At 40.5% G+C, this 27,311-nt stretch overlaps 2 protein-coding genes and 1 long non-coding RNA gene across 3 annotated transcripts; 2 read left to right on the top strand and 1 right to left on the bottom strand.

Annotated features, from left to right (window-relative positions):
• The first annotated feature begins 1,740 nt into the window (after positions 1-1,740).
• Positions 1,741-12,287, top strand: tex2 (testis expressed 2). Its single transcript, XM_077734063.1, has 12 exons — positions 1,741-2,133; positions 3,915-5,541; positions 6,038-6,238; positions 6,345-6,681; positions 7,439-7,689; positions 8,332-8,475; positions 8,771-8,870; positions 9,163-9,283; positions 9,587-9,709; positions 9,773-9,982; positions 10,501-10,621; positions 10,688-12,287. Exons 2-12 carry the CDS (start codon positions 3,940-3,942, stop codon positions 10,835-10,837), a joined length of 3,360 nt encoding a protein of 1,119 aa, XP_077590189.1. The 5' UTR covers positions 1,741-2,133; positions 3,915-3,939; the 3' UTR covers positions 10,838-12,287.
• On the bottom strand, positions 12,153-13,051 carry LOC144208296 (uncharacterized). Its single transcript, XR_013328864.1, has 4 exons — positions 12,777-13,051; positions 12,620-12,700; positions 12,387-12,444; positions 12,153-12,212 (listed from the first exon to the last, which is right to left on the bottom strand). It is a non-coding gene; the product is annotated as an uncharacterized LOC144208296 (long non-coding RNA).
• An 84-nt stretch (positions 13,052-13,135) lies between these two features.
• On the top strand, positions 13,136-27,078 carry ern1 (endoplasmic reticulum to nucleus signaling 1). The gene is made up of 24 exons (XM_077734064.1): positions 13,136-13,385; positions 16,971-17,091; positions 18,214-18,247; positions 18,376-18,448; positions 18,535-18,607; positions 19,125-19,247; positions 19,462-19,563; positions 19,631-19,892; positions 20,505-20,583; positions 20,668-20,827; positions 20,916-21,031; positions 21,107-21,298; positions 21,891-22,155; positions 22,241-22,331; positions 22,734-22,923; positions 22,995-23,094; positions 23,170-23,369; positions 23,450-23,597; positions 23,669-23,796; positions 23,895-24,018; positions 24,087-24,154; positions 24,230-25,754; positions 25,993-26,170; positions 26,971-27,078. The coding sequence occupies exons 1-22, from the start codon at positions 13,314-13,316 to the stop codon at positions 24,656-24,658; spliced, it is 3,150 nt and encodes a 1,049-aa protein (XP_077590190.1). The 5' UTR covers positions 13,136-13,313; the 3' UTR covers positions 24,659-25,754; positions 25,993-26,170; positions 26,971-27,078.
• Positions 27,079-27,311: the final 233 nt, after the last annotated feature.

Below are 27,311 nucleotides of genomic sequence, written 5' to 3'. Positions count from 1 at the left end.
ACAGGGGTCGCTGGATCCTATCCCAGCCAACCACTGGCAGCAGGCTGGGGGGACACCCCGAATTGATTTCCAGCCAATTGCAGGGCACAATGAAATGAATTTCCCAAAAACCTGTCAACTTACTACACATTTTTCCCGTATTTGATACTTTTTTGATCATTTCAAATTGTCTACAACGTATAACAACTTTTCTACAGGATTTTTTATTCCTTTTTTTGTAAAACCAATGTTGTTTTTCCCCATTTGGGTCAGCATCTTACAGCAATATCAGCAGAATCTTGACTTTAGTGCATACTGATCGGAAACCTTGTCCAATTTGGAGAAAATCTTAGACTTATTAGTGTTTAAATAAGTGCCGTGTGTATTTGTACATTTCTTTAAATTGTTTAATAAGGGAATGTGCACTCATAATAAGGGATCAATTGACTGAGGATGCCAAGTATGATTTCAGTTTATTATATGCATTCCCTTTGCATTGTTTCTAATGGGGGGGATGCGGTTATTTATCCTTGTTTGACCTTATGGTGAAAATAGTCATCCACTGTAGTACACTCCAGCTACTGTAATGAAGTCTATACGGTGATGTTGAAAAGAGTCCACTTGAGGTGACGGTCTCCAGTCTCTTATTAGCACTGACGTCTCTCCTAATGAAAAGCTCATTAGCACACGAGAAGCCAGACGAAGTGGCCGCCTGGAGACTTGCTCAGCAGGTGGCCTGGCAGTAATGTTTCATCTAAAGGGAGCTCGTCAACCCTCACACGAGAGCAAAATGTGCCCTTGTCAAGTCTTAATTAACACGCCGCACGCTATGTGCTTTTAATTGCTATGAATTAGGATCTATTCTAATGGGTGAGAGTTTGAACTTGAACATCTGCATGTCATATACACTTTCACCACAGAGCGGTACTGTTGATTATGAGATATAACAATCCAGCAACAAATTTTGTTTGTATATTTAGGATGAAAGCCTTAAAATGGGTTTAAATTTAAAAGCATACAGAATAATTTGATTTTAAGATACTCAAATGTGAATGATATATTTACTTAAATAATGAAACTGAAATCTAAAATTGTAGATTGTGATTTCTTATGTACATTTATTAGATTCAATAGTATTTATACTTGATAAACTGGTGTAAAATTATATATTGAAACTTGTTGTCAAAATGAATTAATAACATTTTACATGAATTTGGAAATAAATATTGACATAAAAACTGAAACAAATAAGGATATAGTCACATTTTGCTTTATCCCAGGGAGTACCTCACCCGCAGATTTTTATCTTGGTTGGGCTCTGGCACCCCCGCAACCCTCCTAAGAACAATCAGCACAGAAAAAATGAATACATATTAACATTTTAACATGATACATTGCATTATTCATTTGATGATATATTGGTGTTAATCCTGTCTTCAATATCTATATTTACTCAAATAATCTTATGAATGAAATGTTTTATGGAGCAATGATGATGTTCCTGTTGACGTCCCAGTAACTGACCGCTAGAGAGCAGCATCTCCAAATAAATGATTTGACAAAGAAATATCTAAAATTCAAAGATGTAAACATATGGAGCTTCCCTAATACATTTCCTGGACATTTCTTTCCTTCAACATCAGTCCGGAATCATCACCATTAGTCCATATTTCCTGTTTAATATTTAAAAACTTCCTTAATTGTTGACGAGCAAAAGCACTCCATTTAAGGAAGGGGATGCCATGACACAGCTCTCCTCCTCCTCCCCTCCTCCCACCCTAAGTGCAGATTTGCTTCTCTTTTGCAGTGGCCCAACACAACGAACCCGCGTCCGCGTAAACTGGAGGAAATGAGGAAGGAGATGAGAGGACGCCCCTCCTAGCGGAAATGCAATGTCACTGTTGAGGAGGGGGTGTGGCGCTTGCCATTCACCAAAACAAAACCAGCACGCCGCAGCTCGTTCCAGAAAGGCATTCAGTCCGTGGTCGTGCGGAACCAGCCCTCTCTCTCTCTCTCCTTTGTGTGCGTACGTGGAAAGCGTCTGGTTCCCCCCATCACGTCCGGAAGCAGCTCACATAACGCGGATTTACCCAAACCTGCTTCGTCGTGGCCCGGACGAGCCGGAGATGAGGAGGATGCGGCAAAGTGATCAGGGTGAGGTTCCGTTTTATTCTATTCTCTATCTTCTTTTTTTTTTTTTTGACAATGAACTAGATTACTTTGTTGCTGCGGTAATCCCGGGTTGGATTAGCGGTGTAAATCTTCCTAGCAACCGCGATAAATAAAGATGCTGCGATGATGATGTATACTATAGAATACGAGATGAGGTTAGGAAACAGGGTTCTGGCCCTTTAAGAACGCATTTGGGGGAATTCAAGCTGATTTGAATGAATGAGTTCATTTGAGTGCATGCATCGCATTGGAAATTAATTCCTTCAATGCAAGAAAAACATACAGACCAAATAAGGTGAAAATTCAAGTTTGTCACGTTTAGGATGATAAGGTTTGAAAGAATATTTGATTCAAGTAAAACATTATAGTATTTGCATACACATAAATACTATAGTTTTTATTATTATTCATTGTATTTCTATGTTTTCATTAATGCATACAAGTAATAATTTGTAAAAGGTTTATACATATTAAATTGTTAAGCTTTTTTGAGCCCCAATAACAGTTTAAATTTGTTTATATATATTTACAGTATTTAACACATTACAATAGACGTCCACTTCATTTAAAATGGGCAAATGTCTGAATGCTCAAATTTCAATGTCATTGACAGTGCCAATATTCCGCCATTAAATTTATTAGTTTTAACCAAAACCCATTTTAAGTATTGCGATAATCGTTGAAATCAAACAATACAATATTGATATTCTAAGTTGGCAAACAAAGGGCGACAACGACCAGTTTCCCCTTTTTGTCAAACAGGAATTTAAACACACATACTTTTATAATAGGTCCTTGAAAATGTCTGTATTACAGTTTTAAATTACCTGACAGATATGGAAATATCACTACTCTCAATACATTTTTTTAGGCCAAGTGACACTGACTCACCATCAGATTTCACTCCAGATTTGAGGATTTTGATAAACATATCTCACAGGTTGTGTTGTTTAGTGTTGTGCTTGTAGATTTGCATGCAATGCTCCAAAATCACTTGATGTTCTTTAAGACCTTCGCTAAAAGCAAAATGTCACCTTTCATCTCCATTTTGGTTAAAAAAGAAGGCGGGGAGAATAAGAGCTGAGCACAATGAGCTCACCGCGGTTGCCTTGGCAACTGACATCAACGTTGTTTTGTGTGATGATGTTTTGCTGTAGATTTAAAAAAGGGCCTTTTTTTATTTGAATGTAATCCTTTTAACTCTCTGGTTGCCATTGACAGCAACATGAATGGCTTAATAGTTTAACCCCAGACAGTTGACTTGTTTATGTTTTATTTGCAGATTTACTGGACTAGCGCGTTTTAGGTTTAAGTATGTTAGATTTCGTAACTTCTATGTTGTAGAGTACATTTCATCTCAGTTGTCAAAGAGGCTTCAGTACAAGGAAAAGTCATTTAATGAACAAACAACAAAACAAAAGAATCAATTCCAACTAGAGCATCCTGTGCAGTATTTTGCCTTGACCCACCATCATCCTGATTCCATTTGCCCCGCCTCCTTCCATTAGCAGCCATTTGTAGCGTGCCTCCGGAGAGAAAGAGTAAACAGTGTATAGATGGGTGCAATATGGCAGAACAAACACTCACAATGGCATCATGAGGTCACATTGAATAGAATTAGGCACCAAATGGATGACTTTCATAGCATACCGTGTCCCTATAATGTTAAAGTGGAAAAGAGGCTGAATGAACTTGAACTGGCTGCCATTGACATCAATGTTTTAGTGTTAATGAACCCTTTTGTCTGTGTTTTTGCCCTCCAGGCCGCCAACCGCTCACCGGGTGGTGATGAGCAGTCACGGCAGCAGCAGCAGCAGCAGCGGCAGGGAAGGACGCCAACATGCCGGCCCTCCCCCCGGTCGGCACACGCCCGGACCCAAGCTGCAGGTTCAGCGCTCCCTCTCCCGTGACACCATCACCATCCACTTTTCCGCATTGGGCAAGGAGGAAGACGACGAAGAAGACGAGCTGTACGGCGGGAAACCCCGGTTAGATGGTTCATCGACCCCAAAAGGAGAGCTTCTTTTCCATTCTGTAACCACCACTGCCTCCCCAGCCATGACAATCATCCCCACCTTCGCCAGCCCTCAACTGGGCGCCACTCCGACCACCAGCTCGTCTTGGCCTTCTGAGCGTCCTTTAGCCAATCTCCCACCGACAAGCTCCGCCTCATCCTCCCCTTGCAAATCGGCCGGGATTCCATCCTCCAGACCTTTCCTCAGTCTGGTCAGGTCCTTATCCAATGAGGTGGAGGTCCGCGAACCTGCCCCGCCTCTCGCCAATGTGGCACCGACACACGCCCGTCATAGACACTTAATGAAGTCTTTTGTCAAGTCCCTCTCCACCGACTCGTCAAAAGGTGAGCAGCAGGAAGGCTCGCATCACCAAATCGTCCCCGTCCAGCCGTCGCATCGTCCACCTCCTCGCAACATGCAGCTCTTCAAACAGTTCTCCCAGCCTCGCCTTTCCTCCGCCCCCGTCATTGCCATTCAGGTGGGCGGGGATTCTAAAACGGCTCCCTCGTCTCCCACCATGTCTCCCGACGGTAGATCCTTCTTCAAAGTCCAAGAGGTGGAAGCAAAGATAGAAGACACGAGGCGCCGTCTTTCAGAGGTAATGGCCGATCCTTTGCAGCTTTTTAGTAAGATCATGGGGGAGGAGTCGGCGGCCGGTGGCGTCGGAAGCGCCCCGCATCGAGCCAGGTTGCTGTCATCAAGCGCTTCGGAGCTCAGCGGCATGACGACCGTGAACGGACACTCGGAAGCTTATAACTACAGCATCAAAGAGGAGGAAGGAGCTGAAGGGGAAGACGAGGAAAAGACTCCTACTGGTAGAGGACCCGATTCCGTGATCTTCTCCTTTCCCCCGCCGTCACTGGCGCCAACTTTGGTCCAGAGCGGCGCCTCGACTTTTAGCAGATCTCCTTCGCTCACTCTAAATCGCTGCTCCATGTCAGCCCTGGTGGCTCGTCAGGAGGACGAGGACTTTTGTGAACTTTACAGTGAAGACTTTGACTTGTGTACTGACACGGAGACTCCAGATGGAGAGCACCCCGGATCCCGGGGCCTGTATACTGGGAGCACTGGTGGGTGCAGTGAAATGGACATCGAAGAAGAAGGAGAAGAAGAAGAAGAAATGGAGGAAGCCGAGACCGTGCCTTGGACTGGTCTGGTTTGCCTGTCGCAGTTGATGTATTGGTACTTAATCCTTCCACTGTCACCATACGTGTGTGCGGTGGTTCATGGGATTTTTGCAGGCTTTGCATTGGCCATTCTAGTTCTTTGGCTGTCAGCTCCACGAGGATCCCACTCGGGTACAAGGACACGAAGACGTGGAGTAGAACCTTGGAATGTAGCCCAGCTTGATATCAAAGAGCCGGACATATTCAAAGTGAGTTTAAAACAATATGAATGGTTAGCCTGAGGTCGTCATGTACTTTGAATTGAACAGTTACTCTCAGTGCAAGCTCATTTGTTGTCATAGACTTGTTTTAGATCTTTCATTTTGGACTTCAAGACCGCACTATCTGAGACTTGCCCAGACCAGAACTCAGACTGTTTATGTTTTTAAAGATTGCATTCAATTATCTGCAATTAGTACCAAAAGAATTTAAGTTAGTTTTATTTGAAGAATTATAGATTAGCACAGAACTTGACCAGAAATTCTCCATCTGTCTCCCTGTCTGGTCCAAGACAGGGAAGACCAGGACTTTTGGACCTTGAAAATGATGCAAGTTTAGTATAAACAAAACTGGAGGCTACTAAGTAAGTAATTGGTAGTTAGTATAGCTCCAAATTTGATGTAAAAGTTTTGGGGAAAATGGCAAACTAATCATGGACATTCATAGGTTCTGCGCTAAAATTTCTGAACTCTCCCCACATCTCAGGGCTGGATGAACGAGATCCACAGCTACGACCCAGAGATGTACCACGCCACCCTGACGCACTCTGTGTACGTCCGCCTAGAAGGTTCCGTCCTGCGATTGTCAAAGCCCAACCGGAACATCTCCCGACGTGCCACTCACAACGAGCCTAAACCTGACGTCACCTACATCAGCCAGAAGATCTACGATCTGACTGATAGCAAGGTGAGGCACCAATGATTACTGTATTTTCTCACAAATACGCCTCATTTGTCGCGACAACAAAACGTTTGTCACTTTTTGTTATAAATGTGTATCCCTGTCTCCAAAGATCTACCTGATGCCGCAAAGCCTCGCAAGGAAAAGAGTCTGGAATAAAAAATACCCCATATGTGTTGAGCTAGCCAAGCAGGACGATTTTATGTCCAAGGCTCAAGGGGAGAAGGCCGAAAATGAAGAGGACAGACCGATCACAACAGGGGACAACAAGATTGAAAGAGCCGAAGTGTCTGCCGAGGAGCAGAAAAAGCCTGGAGGAGGGGATCTGACAATATACCTCTTCGGGAGGACGGGTCGGGAAAAAGAGGAGTGGTTCCGGAGATTTCTACTTGCGTCCCAGTCCAAATCTGACGGCCGAGGCGGCGGCGGCGGCGGTCTGCCAAAAAGTGGTGAGTGTGTAAGATAGCACGTTTGGGAGGATTCACTGTCTTGTGTTTGTAACTGCCCCGGTCGGCCATCAGATCCACACTTAAGCTTCAGCTTAAAGACAATCCCCTCAGGAGAGGATGGTGAATGGGTCAGCAGGATTACATGTATTGCTCACCATTGTAAGAGACATAGGGTCAGGATAAGGGCTCATTTAAATGGAGAAACTGATACTGTTTGGATGAAATCCAGGGACTGGATTACAGAAAATGTTATATAACAATTTCTTTAATCCAGGTTTGCTCAAATGGTGGTTTAAAATTAGAAAGAAAAAAAGAAATTGGTGTCTCGCAAGCAAAGAACAGGAAATAAGACAAATCTTATGTTTGGCTTTGTTCTAACTATTTTGAGACAAGGAGAGAACATTTTGCTCATTCTAAAAATGTTGACATTAAAAGTCAAAGTTTTTATTTATTGATTAAATAGATAAACCTTTGTAGGAATATATTTATATTTTTATTTGTTATGATTATGCAGTTGTAATCAAGTGGCCACAACTGAATACTCAGTAAATTTCAGTATTGCGTTCGCAGGCATTATTCATGTATTTTAAATTGTCTAAGCAGTTATAACTTTAATTAATATTAATCAGGCATCATTGGACGTCTCCAAGTGAGAATTAAAGTCTTGAGAAAAGATTAAAGTTTTTAATCAATGATGATGTCCAATCCATTGGCAGTAAAGTGTTTTATTTTTGTGTGTTTGTTTTTTAACTTGTAGCCTTGCAGCCCACCCCAAGCCACAGTAACCAATCCGTCGGCAGCCAGGAAACGGATGAAACAAGCCACCCTCAACATCGCCAACGGGAGAGTTCCTCGGGTTCTTCCAGTGGCGGCATCAGACAGAAAGTGTTCTTGGACTACAACCTATACATGGCTAAATATGTCAACCCCCAACTTGAGCCCACAAGCCCAGCCGCCACCGAAAGCCCTGGACACAGCCCGGAAAGAAGTCCAAAAACTATTAAAAAGGTAAAAAAAAAAATAGACATCGGGAGAATAAACTTATATAGTTCTGCTGCGATAAAGTTTAAATACCCTTTTCTTTTGTTTAAATTTTTTTTCTCAATTTTAAATCTAAGGTCACGCATTTACCAAAGAATAAGAAAATACTGTATTGGCCCAAATATAAAATGGCATTTTTTGCATTGGAATAACAATGAAAAAGTGTCAGTTATCTTATATTTGGGGTCTAGACATTATTGCCATTCAGGACCCTGGATAGCGCCAGATATCTTTAAAAGGAATGCTAACCACTTTGATGGTTAATGCAATTTTGTTGTTTTATCACAGTACTAGATTAGTTTATTTCCATTTCAAAATATAAAAGCCATTCATTTACAAATGTGATTTCCCTTTAGTTTACATATTTAAGTGTTCAGGTATTAAGATTTGAGTTTTTGCATGATTTGAATAAGGCAAAATAACATGATATATTGTTATAATACGTACTGTAATTATTTTCTGTATAACATTTTGAATTTGGTGTGGAAGTCTTTTTTCAAACTTGAATCTTGAAAAAGAGGGGATTGTCTTATATTTGTGCCAAAATAGTAGGTCAACGAGGTACTGTACATTAAAGTTAGGGAGCATTTTTGTATGTGTTTATGGCAGATACCTGTGAGTTCAGACCAGACTGCTGAACCGGAAGCCTGGGTCAACGCTTTTCTCGGCAGAATATTCTGGGACTTCTTGGGAGAGAAGTACTGGGCCAATGTTGTCGCCAAAAAGATCCAAATGAAGATCAGTAAGATCCGGGTGAGTAGTACAGTCGAGTCACTTTCCATCATTGTATGGTCTCTTTTGTGTTAAGGTTAAGGACAGTCTGCCACCCTTTGTATTTTTAGACATTCCACTTTGATGTCACTACAAATTTTAAAAAGCCAAAAGTGTTTTTGTCCAATTTCTGATGCTACGTGTTATGGATGAGCTCCCGGTGACAGATTTTGGGAAAAAAATGTTGCCACAGCATCATGCTACCATTTAAGACCGTGTTAATGCATGGATATCATTTTAAATTCTATTTACTCAAGCTTTTTTTGATCCATTTCAGCTGCCATACGTAATGAACGAGCTCACGTTGACGGAACTCGACATGGGATTCTCCATTCCCAAAATTCTTGGTGCCTCCAAACCTTCTGTGGACCACCAAGGTAGGAATAATGGAGGTGGGGCTGGCATCGATTATACCCTACAAATGAGTGAATGGCATTGGTTTATCTGTTACTGTAATTGAGAAGACGCGCAGTTAAAAAGCCAAGACGCTTGAAAAACAGCAGGGGACGGAAATCCGATCAAAAAAGGAACTTGGCTCAATAAGAAAGTCCATCTGCCCCGGTTTTGACCTTTTCATCCACGACGGGATTAAACCGATTCTTGGCTAGCGTACGGGATAGGGATGGCAGGGCGCAGATAGCTAGTGTAACGGCTTTCTGTCATCTCTAGGTTTATGGTTCGATTTGGACGTCTCCTACTCGGGTTCCTTCCTTATGACCCTGGAGACCAAGATGAACTTGGCCCGACTGGGCAAAGAGGGCGAAGGTCTCGGCGAGCATGGGAAGGAATGGTGAGCTATTTGTTTTTGTTAAGACGCAGCCATTGTTGTGGATGCCATTGTGAGGAAAACGTCAGGGAAAACGAGTTGTTTTTCTTTGGTAGTCAGATGTGATGTTTTCTTTGTTTCTACCAATTGGAATGACCTAATAAATGGTGAGATGGATTGGCAGTTAAACCAACTGTATGCTGCAAATTATACACATTGACCTCAGTTTAAATTGGAGTCAAATTCCCCAAAATCAATTTTTGTTCATTTTTGTTAACAATACAAACCTGGCATTCAACTCTCCTGTCTTTTTTGTTCACGCAACAGGTCAAGGCCACGCACTTACTGCCTGGCCGATAGCGACGAGGAGTCGTCAAGTGCTGGTTCCTCGGATGAGGAGGATCCTCCTGAACTTTTTAGTGACAAAGCCGTTCTCCCCGGAGCCGAAGGGTAAGCATACGTCTGATGAAAGAATCGAATCTATTTGCTTTACTCTTGCTTTCGCTCCTGCAGCTACATGGGAGGCCACCGGCCCAGCAAGATCATGCGCTTTGTGGACAAGATCGCCAAGTCAAAGTACTTCCAGAAGGCAACAGAGACGGAGTTTATCAAGAAGAAGATGGAGGAGGTGGCCAACACACCTCTGCTGCTCACTGTGGAGGTCCAGGAGTGTCGAGGGATGCTTGCTGTCAACATCCCACCGCCACCTACTGATAGGATATGGTGAGTACACTTCGTGCAAGGGTCTGTATAGACCACAATGCATATGGTAAGAAGGATCCACAATGCAACTTTTAAGTACATGCTTGTATCTGCTACATTTTTTCATTGATCATAGCAGGATATATTTCAAAATTAAGTAAATAAATCCTTAAATATGTCATTAAATATGGAATTACTTCTATGTTTATATATTCATGATTTATATTTATTTGTGTATTTCAATTCCTGTTCATTTATTTCATTATTTGTTCATTCCTATTTAGTTATTACATTGGTGGATCTGGCCCATATATGAAATAAATGAATTAATTTTAAAAAATTGAAATAATTACATATATTCAAAATGAAATTATGGATAAAAAAAACAATTAAAATATGAGATCAATCTAAAAATAGATACTCAAATATTGCCAGATTTAATTACATATTTAAGCATTTGTTGACAGCAATTCAAGTAGTTGTGGACCTTCATCACTGTGAATGAAAATGAAACAATTCACATCTCCTTGGATCCTCAGGTATGGTTTCCGCAGTCCACCTCACCTGGAGCTCAAAGCTCGGCCAAAACTCGGAGAAAGGGAAGTCACTTTGGTCCACATAACAGACTGGATTGAGAAGAAGCTGGAGCAAGAGTTTCAGGTATATTATTTCTTTTTTCCCCCCATTTAATCCCAAATTTCTTATAACATGTTGTTCTCCCCACAGAAAATATTTGTCATGCCAAACATGGATGACTTGTGGCTACCCATCATGCACTCAGCCATGGACACGCGTTCAAATGCCAGCTCAATGACAGAGTCAAACGATGCCTTGAAGGGCCCGGAACCTGAAGAGTCTGAGGTCTTGTATATGTAAAAAAAAAAAAGTCCATATTTCTGTTTTTCGCCATGGCAATACAGTACACTGACTGTGTGTGGGTGTGGCTCAATATGTAAGTTCTCTGATTATTTGTGGCCAATTCCCCCAAAAATTGACAGCAATTGGATTGAATGATAGCAACCATTGCACCTGTTCGTGATGTACAGCTACACCAAACATAAGTTGTACAGTGTATATTTTTTGAACTTTACAATGGCTTGTGGAGAGTCTGTTGAACTAAGTGGGCAAACATTTGCGGGAATGTCACAGAAAATTGAAGAAAAAAAACATACTGTGTCGAGTACACATTTTCTATATAGCCCAGGCTTTATAGTTGGAATTGTATGTATTATGTGACTTGAATAAGGAGCGGATTCTGTGTTTTTAGATTTCAATTACAGGCACAGGAGTCAAAACCCTTGCTGAAATCAGATGAATGTATTTCTAGAAGTCACTCATTCACCAGGTATGTAATGTGCTTCTTTGCAAAACTTTTCGTTCAAGTAGTTTGGCTCATTTTTTAATGCCATTTTTTCTTTTTAAATCTGGTTTGGAGTAATAATAAGTGTAAAATGTGTAATTTACACCAAATATTCAGTCAAAAAAGTGCAGTTTTGGGATTTTAGCCATTGTTTTAAATGTTTACATACTTATTTGGCAGGATTTAAACTGGCATGTCAGCATTAATAGCAGCCAATGAATTTAGAGCAAGATCAGACATTTATACATGCGCTTCTTTTGCCATTTAAAAATGTGCATCAAACTGAAGTGATGTTTTTCATCTGCCAATGTTTAGTTGCTTTGCAGGCAACTGTTTTTTTATAGTGTTGAATTAATGTATTAGGCAGAAAGTGCCTTTCAGATTAGCTGACATTCCTTCAGTGATCCATTGGTTGCAACGATGCTTAAAAGGGAAAAACAGTTGTGCCATTAGTGTTGTAGTTCTTGTCCCCTCAATTTTTTAATGTTAATTTGCACTGTGATAACGCTGTCAAACATTGCTGTTGTGTTCAGTGATGTCAGAATGTTATGGTTCAGGTCATTGTGAATCAATAAAAAAATCTTTTTGCGCCAAGTGGGGATTTTAGAGATAATTACAATTCAATCACATCATTTGTGTGACTTAAATTACCTCAAACTTCTGCACCCAGTCAGATAAAATGAATGAAATGAGACATGATAGTTCTTTTAATATGGTCTTTATTTAATGATGTATACTCTTCAAAACCAAAACAGATCCAGAATAGCTGAAAAGGAATAAAAAGCATGTTACTTTTGAATACTTGGGTAAATATTTAAGACAAAAAAATGAACATAATTCTACACAACTTACTCTGGTGTTGATATTTTTGCTGTATCACGTCGTCAAATGCTGAAAGGGAAGGCAATGGAAATATTTTAGTGGAGTTAAAAAGACCACATTAAAATGATACTATTGGGTGTTGAATCAGATTTTAAGTTACTTCATCTCATATCAGAAGTCCAACGCGTATTTTGAATCATCATTCACAAAATTACAACATTTACGTTATGAAATTATACTTACATTGCACAAAGGGGGAAAAATGAGTCCACTATGTGCTGCTGTATCATGTTGTTAAATGCTGCAAAGAAAGGCAATGGAAGTATATTAGTGGAGTTAAAAATACCACATTAAAATAACAGTATCGGGTGTTGAATCAGATTTTAAGATGCTTCATCTAATATCAGAAGTCCAACGCGTATTTTGAATCATCATTCACAAAAGTACAACATTTACGTGATGGAAAATATACTTACATTGAACAAAGGGGGTTAAAATGAGTCCACCATGTGCTGGGCCACGTGGCTGAAACCTAAGGACTATATATTTCTTCAAACCTGGACATAAAATAAATAAAAGTATTCGTTAAATCCAGAAAAAAAAGCTTCTGTGTTTTTTTTTTTAAATCCTTACCTTTTAGTTTGTTAATCGACCTTGGCGAGACATCAACATGCTGACGCAATGTGGCAAGAGGCTCTGTGATTTATAAAAATCTACACAGATGTACCATTTTGAATACCAACCTCCCATTACAAAGACTAAAGTAATAAAGTATTTTACATTATTTATCTTTTTGGGTCACTGCAAACCGCACCATTCCATGCAGTCGTGGTCCAAGCTGCAAGAAAAAGACTGTCGAACCGGAGACTACCGGAACGGCACCCTCAAATGTGACCTTTTTCCGGTGCCTGTACGCGAATCCCATTGGCTAGCACCGCCTCTCTGGGCTCCCCCTCCTGCTTCCATTCCCGTGGCATGTCTACCTCGAAGCTCCACCCCTTCCCTGCCTTCAGTTCAGGAAGCAAAGCTAACTTGCCTCGTATGGCCCCACCGCCACCACAACGCAGTTCATCAAACATTTCACAATATTCGTGTTTGGAGACAAATGGCGTCTTGTATGGAGTAAACGACCGTTAAGACAAGTCGTCTCTTCTTTTAAGGTTACTAAAAATGGACTGGATGGTGAGCAGCCGGGCCCTGGTGTGGTGTGCGCTGCTCTACTATGTTGCTTCGCCACTCAAGGTAAGAACTAGCTGATGTTTTTTCTGCTTTCTCTCAATACTACAACGCGATCATCCAAAAGTATGTGATGAAATCATTCTTCAGACTTAGGAATGATCATAATAATTGGGGATCCAAACATATGTTTACCCTGAATTAGTAGTGGGTTAAAGTAACTCATGTTTATTGATACCTGTCCATCATTATTTTGATTAAATCACGTGATCTCGTCTTTCCATCAAGCAATATACATTGCTAACCTGAGATGTGAAATTACCTTTTTTCACAGAATTTATACATTGCCTGCTGCTGAATACTATAAACATCCAGATCTGATGTGAATGCTCACCTTTCAGTGGTTTGGAGAGATTGTTAGATGTCCAATCCCCTTTGAGTGGGAGGGATGGCAGTGCCCATTCGCTGTCAGTTCCTCCAGTCAAAATGGATTGGACGACTAACAGCAAATGAGTAAATGGAGTGGTTATAATGCATTATATGGCGTTAGAGGAAGTGACTATTTATTTTTTTGTTTTTAGATTGCATCTCACTGAACTCAATGTCCTATGTTACAACTCCATTTTATTTCCATCAACTTCCCTCTAGGAAAATGACATTTTACTTGTTCTTCAGATTCTCCAGATTCTTTCTCCATTCCAAAGATGCATGCATTGTGTTCATCAAAAACCAAAAGGAGTAAATTAGAGTAAGATTGCCCATGTTATGGTTGCTAAGCAACCAAAGAGGAAGTCATCTACTACCTCTAAAAGATAATTTAGATGTAATGTTGGCCGGCAAGTATTATTAATGATAATAAAACTTTTATAGACATCCTAAGCAAAATTCCATCTCATGTATAAATGATAATCTAACAGATCTATCATAAGTAAGGAATATCTTTTTATCCTCTGAAGAACAGGTTTTCTTACAAGTTGTTTATTTTAATGATGTTGCGCATGTGACAAACTATGACTTTCCTTTTTGGACAATTATACATAACACAGTAAATACACATGACACCACTCTCACACAGTCTCATTTTTAAAAAAAAAAAAGTGGATACACATTCACCATGTACTTATATTTCCATAAAATTACTAAATTTATGGTGTTAACATCATGCATTTCACATTTTGTATTGTTTTTTTTCTCTGCCATTCATATAGGATCAACCTGGATACAACCAGTACACCTGGAAGCGTTAGTTTTAGTCATCCTGAATCAAAATGCAAGTTCATGCAGACAACTAAATAACTTAATAACATTGCACCATCCTTCTGTTATGTTACTATGCAAAAAAACATCCTTAAATTTTGCCACAGTCAATTAATTTGCCATTAATTTCTAGTTTTTATTTTATTTTCTTTACATCTGAAACACTTCTGCTCCTTTTATCAATGTCACGCTCGGTGACCGCCTGCGCCTCAATTGATATTTGTTGCCTTTTTCTGGTCACCGTGGCCTTCTCGGACTGTCACAACACAAGCTGCTTTTGTCACAAATAAGTTGTGGTATTGTGCTATCTTATCACAGCTGCAGATTGGCTGTGCTCACACGAACGAAGCGTGGCCATGCGGGGGTCCGACACGTGACTCGACTTTCTGATAAATACACATACGCTACACTATTTGTTTTAAGGGCGCTCAGAGTACAGAAACGTTGCGAAAATGGGAAACGTGAGGACTCGGTGACATTAACTTTATCTAAATCTGCTACATTTGTTTAATATTTCAGCACAGCAAATATCTGGTCTGGTCCCTTTTTTTTATTTGCACGGAGAATCCTGGAATCCTGCAAAATTCTGTTTTTTTCTTTGCCCCACCCTTAAGGGAAACAGACGCCACTGCATGTCATATTACAATTAAAATGCATTTCGATTGTGTCACCAGTGGTTGAGCTGCTTTACTGTTCCCGTTTGTGGCCTCATTGTTTCTTTTTGCAGCTAATTAATGCAGGCTTGCCAGTAATGACAGAGTGGTGCTCTTTTCAAAATTCATGTTTAACCCAATGGCTGCTATTAAAGATAAGAGAGGTTCATTTAATCGGAAATGGATTAGATGGCTATCACTGCTAATGGATTGGCTTTTGGAAAATGACCTCAGCAGCTTTGAGTACACCAAAAAAAGTTAATGCAGATATTTATGCGACATTACTACCCTACTCCAATTGCGTTTCTTTTTGTTGTTATACAATAATAGCAATTCTATTAAGACAGTTTTAGAAGCAAGTTTTTTTCTCAGTTTTACAGTTAAGTGTTGATTCAGAATCAATTGTTGTCAAAAGAAGCTGGTTAATTCGATATTTCTTTAATAGTGTACTATTTTTAGTTTTTTGCTCAACCTGTTGGATTGATGGAAAGAAGTAGGACGTTGTTTTGAGGAAATTAAGTTTTATTAATTGATTATTGTCGCTGTGCAGAATAATGCAACATTTTCTTGAATGTAAATTGCTGTCTTATTTCAACAATAGATCTTTTAGAACATACATCCAATTTCTATTGATTCATCTGTTTTTACGATCATTTTCTGTTCTTAAATGTCTTATATTTGTTTTACGGACGTCCAATTTGAATGGTTTATACTTTTTGGCTCATAGGGAGTTCAAATAAGGATAAAACGAACCTCACTCAATCCAATATCTAAACAATAAAAGCTTAGTTTTACTCTATGTCCTCTTTTCTGGATAGCCAAAGATGCAGCCAGCATAACAAGAGTGACACTTCACCTGACTAAGACCACAATCGTCAGGCAACACTGATGAGAGCACTTTAGCCAAAGTCTGGCCGCATTCCAGAAGGAAAACAAATAATCTGCTGCCTTATTCTCCAATATTATGACAAAATCTTTCACAAGAAATTAGTTTTAGCCCAAACATATTTGTAAACAATATTGGGTTGTGAACTACCAAAGTCTAGAAGCAGAATACTGTTAGTACAGTACTAGCCACCCTGTGGGAGTATTCACAGATGCATATTATTGACACAAATGCTTGACAAGGATGTAAGATTACAACAGGATCTATCATTGGACAGATTATACATCCCAGTTAAAATGAACATTCTTTTTTCTTACTGTTTGAATGTTACAAGCTCTTTAGGGTTTATTTGTGTTGCACTTAAAAATCCCCACCCGTCAAAAGTGGCTGAATGCTGAGATGAGCGTATTGGCAATTATCGCTGGGTAATCTGCATTATAAGAAAGGGATTATTTGCGCTGCCCCCCCAGAGGACCGTTCAAAGGGATTAGAGAACATTTCCAATCAACATTGTAGAGGGTTCAGACGAACAAGGATATCCGTCTCGACGGCTTGTAGAGAAATCGAGTGACACTTTTTGTCTTTCATGGTTTAGCTTTTAAAACATTGCCTTTCCCCAGTTTGCAAATGAGAATACTACCCATTTGTACTAAAACCTCATCTTCACAACTTACATATTCAGAATTCCAAAGCACCTGATTGGGATTTCCCCAACCCGCCTGGTTTTTTGACCTTATTTACTTTTGTGTAACTGGTAACACAGCCAATATAGCATTGATTCGTCCAATTTCTAAGATTATATCCTTTTAATTGCACTTTCTGAATTTATTAAATGTTTTTTCTTTTTTTTTCCAGATGTTTAGCAGTGCCAGCACAGTTTCGCTCCCGGAAAGTTTGCTGTTTGTGTCCACGCTGGATGGAAATTTGCATGCTGTCAACAAGAAATCGGGCTCAATTAAATGGACGCTGAAAGAAGGTAAAAAGAAAGAAAAAAAATGCAATTTTCCTTCCTAGTCGACTTATTTCAGAGGCACAACATCTCATCTTCACTTTAAAAAAGGCTAATTTTGGGGAATAGGAACAGACTTTGAAATCTTGTTGTTGTTTAAGTCTTATTGCGAATGACTAAACGTGTGTGACTAAATCTGCCCCTGTAAAAGTTTCCGGAAACGTGACAGGTGTTGTGTTCCTGTTGCACTTCTCTAATGCAAAGAGATCTTCGGTTGACTTGAAAGTGTTTAATGATTAACTGAGCCAGAGGGCTTTGGAGGGGGATTAAATGTAGCCCCCAATCAAGGTCAATATGGGCGAGGGAGGGCAAGCCAATATCGGGTTGACTTTCTTTGCGAGTGGAGGCCTGGCAAACTATGGACTTGAAATAGATAAGATAGACCTTGATAGATAAATGTTGTTTTCAAGTTGTACTTACGAGACAGCCTGTAAGAGAAAAAAAACAAAATAGAAAACAGCACTTTTCTTGTTTTTGTTGCCACCTTCCACTGTTACAGTACATAAATATGGACACTTGTTTCACAAAACAGTTATTGACCACCCTCAGGTAATCCTACACCAATCTCATTTATACACACAGACCAGTTGAACCCTTCAGGCCCCCCCTCTAAAGAATAAGCACCATCTGGTCCACACCCTGTATGTTCACACTAGAAATGTGTTTGTTAACGTAATTCCTCTCCCTGGTGACAATCGTTCTGATGTTACACTTTTATATCAGTTAGATTGCACAGGAAGAAGGAAGGAATTTTGCGAAACAAAATGACAAATAGTGCCAAGTGTGGATTCATAGAAGCAACAGTTCAGATTAGTGTTACTAGGTGATGACTTATGGCCGGTTGGGACTGGTTAGGAAACTAAGAAGCTCTGGCAGTTAAGGACCAAAAAAAAAAAATGGACTTGGGATGGTTCACTTTATTGTGAATGTTTTACTATGTTTATTTTCTATTGAGTGAGTCCATATTTAATTGTGCTTATTAGTGAGGTTAAAGGTTCTTGCTCCACAACTACCGGTCTTTTGTCTTCAATGATGCTTTTGTCAGTCTTGAAAAGCAACTTACTGGTATCCAATTTTCTGTTCCTACAGATCCAGTTCTTCAGGTTCCCACGCATGTTGCAGAGTAAGTGGCCTTAGAAAGCACAATGCTTGAACTCGTTATGCCTAACATTGAAAGTCCCCTTTTATTTTAACGCAAAGAGCAATTAACTGTTCATTCCACCTAACCGGCCTTTGCCGTAAATCTTCCAGGCCGGCCTTTTTGCCCGATCCCAATGACGGCAGTCTGTATTCTCTGGGTGGAAAAAACAACGAAGGCCTCACAGTAAGTGGAAATGACCCACTCGTTTGCTATCATTAAATAAACCATGCCTGATTGTTGGCTCACATTTTGTCAATGTTCTTAAATAGAAATTACCATTCACCATTCCTGAGTTGGTCCAAGCGTCTCCCTGCCGCAGTTCGGATGGAATCCTTTACATGGGTAAGATTACTGAGGACAGTATCAATTTGTCTTACTACAGCAGAGGAGAAATGCTGATACAGCCTCATTTTGTTTTGGTTCACGTAATGTAAAAATCCACTTAGACAGTCTTAAAAACATGCATGATATGCTAGTTAAATAGTTCCTCTCATCTCATGGTGCCCTGCAATTGGCTGGCAACCAATTTGAGGTGTTCCCTACCTAATGCCCACAGTTGGCTGGAATAGGCTCCAGCACCCCCTCAACCCTTGTGAGGATAAGCGCTAAGGAAAATGAATGATTGAATATTATAATGTACTGTAATGATTGAATATTATAATGTACTGTAATGATTGAATATTATAATGTACTGTGTTACCTCTATTTACAAAAGGAATTTGTTGCAAAGGTGAATTTGTAACTTGGATTAATTTTTGTAAGTAGAGTTAGGGTTAGTAACCTTTAGCCCTGTGCCATTAAATTGACAAGAAAAAAATGGGGCTGGTCTAAAAACAGTTTAATTTGTGTTTACGTGTAGGTAAGAAGCAGGACCTGTGGCATGTGGTGGATCTCTTGACCGGGGAAAAGCAGCAGACACTGACGTCATCCTTCGCCGACATGCTGTGTCCTTCCTCATCTTTGCTGTATTTGGGACGCACTGGTAAATGAAAGTCCCCGTGATTTATTTGTCAGCAAATTGACATTGGTCGCCATTGACGGGGATGACATCCCATCCATTTCGCTTTTCAAATGTCTGTGAATAATGATCGTTCTCTGCTAGTGTCCTTTTCAGTCCTTTTGTTCAATCCTTGGCTTTTGTCCATGTTACACAAGCAAAACAATGCATCTGTTCTCATGGTTTCTTCCCGTTACAGAATACACCATCACAATGTATGACACCAAAAGCCGAGAGTTGCGCTGGAACGCCACTTATTTGGACTACGCCTCCACGCTTCCCGATGATGACACCAAATACAGTAAGTTAACATAACTACATTAGCTCTGTCAAGATTTATTGCTAATCCGCTTTTGGTGACGCCATAGAGATGGCCCATTTTGTTTCGAACGGCGATGGCCTTGTGGTGACGGTGGACAACGAATCCGGCAACGTCCAGTGGGTCCAAAACTACAACTCCCCTGTGGTGGCTATCTACATGTGGCAGCATGAGGGTCTTCGCAAAGTCACCCACACCAATGTAGCAGTGGAGACGTTACGTTACCTCACATTCATGTCTGGAGAGGTGGGCCGTATCACCCAGTGGAAGTATCCCTTCCCCAAAGAGAAGAGGACGGATAATAAGTTAATGTAAGTTAGCATAAAGTTGAATTTAAGTCTGATTCGACTCACTATCCTTTGTTTTGTCACTAATTTAGAGATTCTTGGTGCTGAGATTCATAGTGACAAAATGCCACCATTTGATAATTGGCAAATCATAGATTTTTGGATAATTGCAAAAAATATATAAATGCCAACAAATGATTTTCAATAAATTCCAATCTCTTATTGCAATTTTTTATTGTATTTTAACTGATGATAGTTCTAAACAACCTGCACTGAACAATTATGAAACTCAAAATTAGTTGAACCTTTTCTGAACATATTAAGTCAAGATTAAAGATCAACTGATTGGCTTTGTCATGCACATTTCCGCTATTTTTTTATCTCACTGCTGATCGCTGACACTGATCTCAAATGTTTCTTTGCCATCAACTTCCTTTATCATACACATTTCTGCATTTTAAAGTATCTACTTCACACCGCACCTACTCTCGCTTATTTTAAACCCGAAACCAACTACTTTAAGGCCTCGATTGAAAGTTTCATCTTCAGTCCAGACCTATTCCCCCATTATTTTCCACACCTAGTAATTCACGATGGAGTACTTTGTCTGAATTCATTTATTTTCTACTGTTTCAGGGACACTTTGTACGTGGGAAAATACTCCACCAGCTTGTATGCCTCGCCATCCCTGGTACATGACGGAGTCACCGTGGTGGTAAGTTCTCCAGCCTCATTCAATCGCTGCCTTCTGATTGGACATCTGCCACCACGAATGTGTATTATTTATTTTCCCATGCAGCCACGAGGCAGCACTTTCCCCATGCTGGAAGGTCCGAACGGCCAGGAGACAGACGAGGACAAAGAGTGCGTCATCACGCCCAGCACCAGCGTCAAGTTCAACTCGGCACTCCGTGAGAGAAACCGCATCAACTACATGCGCAACTACCTGCTACTCATCGGTAACGTAGACGTCTACGCCACAAGGTGAACAAAGAGCCTTCTGTCTGCAGTTTTTTTTCAACGCAAGCGTCTCTTTGCCTTTTAAAGGTCATCATGAGACGCCCCCAGAAGCTCACAATAAGATCCTAGAAAGATTCCCTGACAGCTTTCCTCGTAACCAGGGCAACGTCATTCCACCAACCAGCAACAAAAAACCAGAAGAGGTGTGTGTTTCTTGAAGCAAATACTCTGATAATCAAGTACACAATTTTTTTAAAACTGCTGTTTGCCCCATACAGGTGAAAAAGGTTGTCATGGATGACATTCCGCCTTCTCCTATGCCTGAAATATCAATTCAAGAACCAGGGATTAGTGGTCGGACTGTGCGCCAGGAAGCCCCCGTAGACTCGATGCTGAAAGACATGGCCACGGTCATTTTTTCCACTTTCCTTTTGGCAGGCTGGGTGGCCTTTATGATCACTTATCCCAAGGTATGTGAAACTCCTCCATCTGGTGGACTATTGACAGTAAAGCTAGTTTAAAGGTTATTGTGAGATCCTATCCATTATTTACATTTTTTTAATCATTGACAAATCCTTATTCTACTATAATAGCCTCATATCTTATGTTATTTAGTGTTTTAGTGCTTTCCATTTAACATTTTAGCTCTAAATGTACAAATGAACCAAAAATCATTTACTAAGAAAGCAGGGTTGTCTGACTTATATAATTTTGATTCCAACTTCAAATGACCTAAATTTAAGAATCTGACCAAGTACTAATTCTATATCTCGGCATTGTCTTTCTCCATTCAATTCCAGTTGTCTGGAAATGACATTATCAGATTGTGGGCATCCCTGAAGAATAAGCACACTGTTCACTATTATTTCCAAACGAAAAGCAGCATACATGCTATTTTTAAAAAATATACATATATCAGTCCACTCTCATCAAATACTACAGAAATGAATAAATACTGCCTGTCAATATACCTAAAAAATAGATTTTCTTCCACTTAATTTGCAAAAAAAGGCAGAAAATCCAAAAGGAAGGCTTAACCTTAATTGTTATATTTTGTTTCAGAGTGTCCACAAGCAACAGCAGCTGCAGCATCAAGAATTCCAAAAACAAATGGAAGAGAGGTTAGAAATGCTCCAGAGGCAGCAGCCTTTCCCCCCGGTGGACATGTCCCTTCCTCTTGTCTCGGACGGCGACTACCTGGAAGTGGCGCACAATCGTTCGGAATGCTCGGAACACAGCAGCCCGAACGTCACGCCGCGCGCGTCCAATCACTCCAATCTTTCCATTTCGGAGTTGGGCAGTTCCGCCAATGAACACGAGGACGGAGGTATAATGAATATTTATACTCATGCTTGTTTACGAAAGACCTTTTTTAACGGTTTGGGGTTTTGTGTGTGTTTTTTTGTCATTAGAGGACGACTCCAACATTGTCAGAGTGGGAAACATAACATTCCATCCAAAACAAGTGTTGGGCCACGGCGCAGAAGGCACCATTGTGTACAAGTAAGTTTTAGGTACAATGATGAATGGGAATTATTATAAGAATGAAACATGTCATTTGCTGTATTCTGGAAATTGGACTCTCAGTTAAAATATATTGTACGCTTATGGTTTACAATGGTAGCCAATGAAAAAAACAATGTGGGTATTTTTACACATTGATGGAAAAAAGGCTAAAATGCTAAGTCATATTTTTCCCTCATAATTTTCCGACTTTCCAACATGTCAAATAATAACAACTTTTGCATGTAATTGGGTTATCAGCAGTGGTACATTGTTTGATTTTATTCTAATGCTGCTATCTACTGGCTGTTGTATAAATCCAAAATGATTTGATGTTCATTTGTCTCTGACACCCAATAACTGGATTCTAATTGTAATGAGTGTCATATTTCTCCCTGCCAGGGGTCAATTTGATAACCGTCCAGTAGCGGTAAAGAGAATTCTCCCCGAATGCTTCAGCTTCGCGGATCGCGAAGTTCAACTGCTGAGAGAGTCAGACGAGCACCCCAACGTGATCCGCTATTTCTGCACCGAGAGGGATCGCCAGTTCCAATATATTGCCATTGAGCTTTGCGCTGCCTCTCTTCAAGAGGTGACCAATTAATCCCACATTTTCCGTCTTGCATGGCTGCCGAAAGCCTAACACTTTTTGGTTCTGTTTAGTATGTGGAAAAGAAGGATTTTGATCGTCACGGCCTTCAACCGGTTATGCTGCTTCAGCAGGCTATGTCAGGATTAGCTCATCTACACTCACTCAACATCGGTAATTACTTTTAATGTTCCTTCTTCAGCACTTACTTCATTGTTGCCCTGGAAACTTAAACATGTTCCTCCACAGTTCACAGAGACTTGAAACCTCACAATATCCTGGTGTCCATGCCCAACGCCCACGGCCGGGTCCGGGCTATGATTTCCGACTTCGGCCTATGCAAGAAGTTAGCCGTGGGCCGCCATAGTTTCAGCAGGAGGTCCGGCGTGCCCGGGACAGAGGGCTGGATCGCTCCTGAGGTGCTCAGCGAGGACTGCAAAAACAACCCGGTAAGTTACAACCGTGGTCTGTTCATCGTGATATTTGATTTGCTTTTAACTGTGGTGTTTTTAATCCCTCTGCTTTGTAGACCTGTGCCGTTGACATCTTCTCTGCCGGATGTGTGTTCTACTATGTGGTGTCTGAAGCTTGCCACCCATTTGGCAAATCCCTGCAGAGGCAAGCCAACATCCTTTTGGGGACCTACAGCTTGGAGCTTCTGGAAACCAACAAACATAGTGAGTCCGAAATATGAGGAGTTTTGGATTTGGCGAGCACCTCATAATGATGTGAATTTTTTGTACACCAGGTGACATTGTAGCCCGTGACATCATCGAGCAGATGTTGAGCACAGAGCCTCATCTGAGGCCAACAGCAGAATGTGTCCTAAAACATCCTTTCTTCTGGAGCCTGGAGAAGGAACTGCAGTTTTTCCAGGTTTGTCAGACTTCCACAAACAAATGATCATTGGATAACTACAGTTAGGGCCAGGGGTTGTTTCTGAATTCATGCCACGCCCTCTGTGTGGATTGCAGGACGTGAGTGATAGAATCGAGAAGGAACCGCTGGACGGACCAATTGTGAGACAGCTGGAGCGAGGAGGGCGCGCTGTAGTCAAGAGCGACTGGAGGCAGCACATCACCGTGCCACTACAGACTGGTAAGCAAATGTGACTTCACTCCATCCATTCACCTTTCAAAACGTAATCACTCGCTGTCTGTTTCCAGACCTGCGAAAGTTTCGCTCCTACAAGGGCGGCTCCGTGCGGGATCTCCTTCGCGCAATGAGGAACAAGGTAAGAGCTTCTCTGTTTTTGTTGTTGTTGTCCTGTTTCTCCATTTTTTTGTTTTTTTTTTTGTTGCCCGAACAGAAGCATCATTACCGGGAACTGCCCGTCGAAGTCCAGGAGACGTTAGGCTCCATCCCCGACGACTTTGTTTCCTACTTCACGTCACGTTTCCCCCACCTGCTAACGCACACATACCTCGCTATGCGGACCTGTGCCACAGAGAGGCTTTTTCTGCCTTATTATTCTAAAATGACTCAAGTGGACTGCACACCACTAACACAACAAACGGCCATGTCAGAAGCACAAGAATTTGCACAGCAATCGTCAGAAGCCGACACGCCAAATGAGCTTGCCGCGTCCTTAGATCCGCCCATTGAGACAGCCGAAGAAGACTCAACGTCAAATTTAAACTGTCACACCCTAGTTTTGGGGTCACCCACGTCCAATCTCAGGCTAACCACTTCCGGCCTGTCGGATGTACACACCGCCGTGGACAGCACTATAGTGTGAACGCTATCTTTTCAGGACCCAGTGCGTGTGTGTTGGTGACCGGCTAACAGCGCTTGGGATCCACTTGCTTACAAACAGCCGCTGCCTCTTGACAACATTAATAAGTGCCTTGTGGGGATTTTGTGTTGTAGCTGAATGGATGTTTTACAATTGTTTTTATTATTTTATTTTATCTTTTTTTAAACAATTCCTAAAATACAGGGTGTTCCAAAATGTTTGAAAGCATTTCGGAGGCCAACAATTTTGAGAATGTGCGTTGGAATGGCCTCATATTTGCACAGCTGGTGTAGAAACGGTCCAGGTTTTTGTGTGTAAAGTTTGGCATTTCTATATTTTCAAGTTAGGAAATGCCGTTCACTTCTAAGGAAAAGGTATTTTGTGTTAGACTATGCTCGGACTCAGTCACCAAAGACAGTGCAGTTTTGCAAAGAAGGGACTAAATACAAAACAAATTAGGACAGCAAAAATTTCAAGAAAACAGCTGCTTATGCAGAGCTAAATCGCCAGGATGTCCATTAACATCTTATATTTGTGGGCCAAAATCAATGAAGAATGTGCACTAAACAGGTAAAAGTATAGTTTTGCTAAACTTATAGGTGATACTCAAAATATCAGATCATGTCCTAGTTGGACATATGCCATACTACCCTGACAATGCCTGATCATGTCTGATATCATCAATATAATCAGGGTTGGCCCTGGTTAGTACTTGGATGGGAGACTTTTTTGTATTTGGCCTGCAAGTACAGGATGTTGATGGCCATCCTGGTGATTTAGCTCTGCATAAAGAGGCATTTTCTTGACATTTTTGGTACCATGTCCTAATTTGTTTTGTTGTTAGTGCAGTGGTGGTGATTCCCCCCTGGTTGCACTGCTTCCAGATGTGTGTTTTCATATTGAAGCATTTAACCAATCACATTTCAGCCATTATTTGTTGCCAGGGTCAGAAATATGACCCAAGGCCTCTACAGGCTCTGCTGCATTAAAAAAGCGTCGATAAGACTTGCTTTAATGAATCAGAATATGATTTGGTGACACCAAAGCCATTTTCAAGACGGACTTTTCAAGAAAAAAAAGCTGGACATCATTCAGAAAGGTTGGTCAATTCCTTATTTAGCCACCACTGATACTTATATATGCTTTTTCAATTACAGTTAAGTTGGCCAAAGTTATATGTATGTGTTATATGTAATGCTTACTATGCATGGTCATTTTTGCAAGAAAAATGCCTTACTATAGATGACTTGGAATAATGGTGAGTTGATGTAAAATACTAAGTCAAATGTTACTCAATATTTGGTGAAATTGGTTTACTAATACGTCCTGTTTTATAGCATCAAGACCACAAATGTCACGACTATACTACGTCATCTTCAAAACAGACTGACAGAAGAGTTGGGAGGACAAACCAACGACGCAGGTGATTTAATGACGCGCATGCGCAGCAGCAGATCCTTTTTGGAAAGCCGCTCCCACGCTGATGGTCGCCTAGCACGCCAAGGAGGAACGGAGGTGAGCAATTTACTTGCCTAAATGCGTTTTTATCACGCCATCGGGAGATTTTTCAGCAATCAATTGAGCCCAAAACGCCAACAAATATTTTAGTTTAGTGCCAGGTTTAACACGCCGTCGACAATTTAAGTTTTGAGCGTCCTTGTGCCGTATGTTACTAGTTAGCATTAGCGTTAGCGTCACGATTTGATTTTAAAACTGTTGACCGTTTTCTCTCCGGTTTTGGGTCGTGTAGCGACTTTAAATTTAATCAAACAACGCCGAGACATCAACCGACAGTTTACAAAGTAAATGCTCACGATAGAATTGCATTCAGAGGTACGACTTAGTTCCTGTTGTGTTCTATGTAATGATCGTTTTCATTGCTACAATGAAATTTCCCAAATGCTGGATGAATAAAGTTATTCATCCTTCATCCAAACACTCGTTTCCGATTTGTAATTGTTCTGTTTTTCCAAAAAATAAATCCCTTGTACAAAACTGTTAAGCCAATTTTCTCATCGCTGTTAATGTCAGTCTGTATATTTAATTGCCTTGTCTAGAAAATGGAAAATAGCACTTAGCACTACAACTTATTTTCATTTTTTATCTTGATCGTTTATTAAATTTAATGTAAGATTTCGCTATGCTGTAATTGTTTGGCAACCCCCAAATACCTTGGTTAAATCAAGTTTTCCCCGTTTAACATCAAGATAAAGTACCCCCCCCCCAAAAAAAAAATAATAATAATAATAAGCCTATCTGTTGAATCTCCAGTCTCTATATATTCTAACTTTTGCTTCTTTTTTTGCATGCAATAGGCCTGAGAGATCTTCCTCGCAAGTTGCCCACTTGAAGATGTCTCTCTTGGATCATATGCTGTCTTTGTACTTCTAAAAATCCAAATTAAATAAAAGCCTTAACCATCATGGTTATGTTTCACTGGCCATTCATTTCCACAGCTCTTTAAGGTAAGAAGGATCTCATTTAGTGTAAGAAGGATCTCATTTAGTGTAAGAAGGATCTCATTTAATGTTGGAGCAGGAATTCAAAGTCTTTATTCCCCCAGTTTATCTCCTGATTTTATTTTCCAAGTGTTTATTCCCTCAGATTTTTTTCTTCTAAGTATTTATTCCTCCATTTAAAAAAAAAATCTTCTAAA

The sequence above is a fragment of the Stigmatopora nigra genome, chromosome 15, assembly GCF_051989575.1.
Source record: "Stigmatopora nigra isolate UIUO_SnigA chromosome 15, RoL_Snig_1.1, whole genome shotgun sequence".
NCBI lineage: Eukaryota > Metazoa > Chordata > Actinopteri > Syngnathiformes > Syngnathidae > Stigmatopora > Stigmatopora nigra.
This window is presented reverse-complemented; position numbering and strand designations above follow the sequence as displayed.

Coding starts and splice junctions, on each gene's coding strand:
- tex2 (XM_077734063.1), top strand. CDS start 3,940: ATGAGCAGTCACGGCAGCAGCAGCAGCAGCAGCGGCAGGGAAGGACGC. Junction 9,983..10,500: donor CCACCTACTGATAGGATATG/GTGAGTACACTT, acceptor TTGGATCCTCAG/GTATGGTTTCCGCAGTCCAC. Junction 10,622..10,687: donor AGCTGGAGCAAGAGTTTCAG/GTATATTATTTC, acceptor TTCTCCCCACAG/AAAATATTTGTCATGCCAAA.
- ern1 (XM_077734064.1), top strand. CDS start 13,314: ATGGACTGGATGGTGAGCAGCCGGGCCCTGGTGTGGTGTGCGCTGCTC. Junction 21,299..21,890: donor TTATGATCACTTATCCCAAG/GTATGTGAAACT, acceptor ATTTTGTTTCAG/AGTGTCCACAAGCAACAGCA. Junction 23,095..23,169: donor TCTACACTCACTCAACATCG/GTAATTACTTTT, acceptor GTTCCTCCACAG/TTCACAGAGACTTGAAACCT.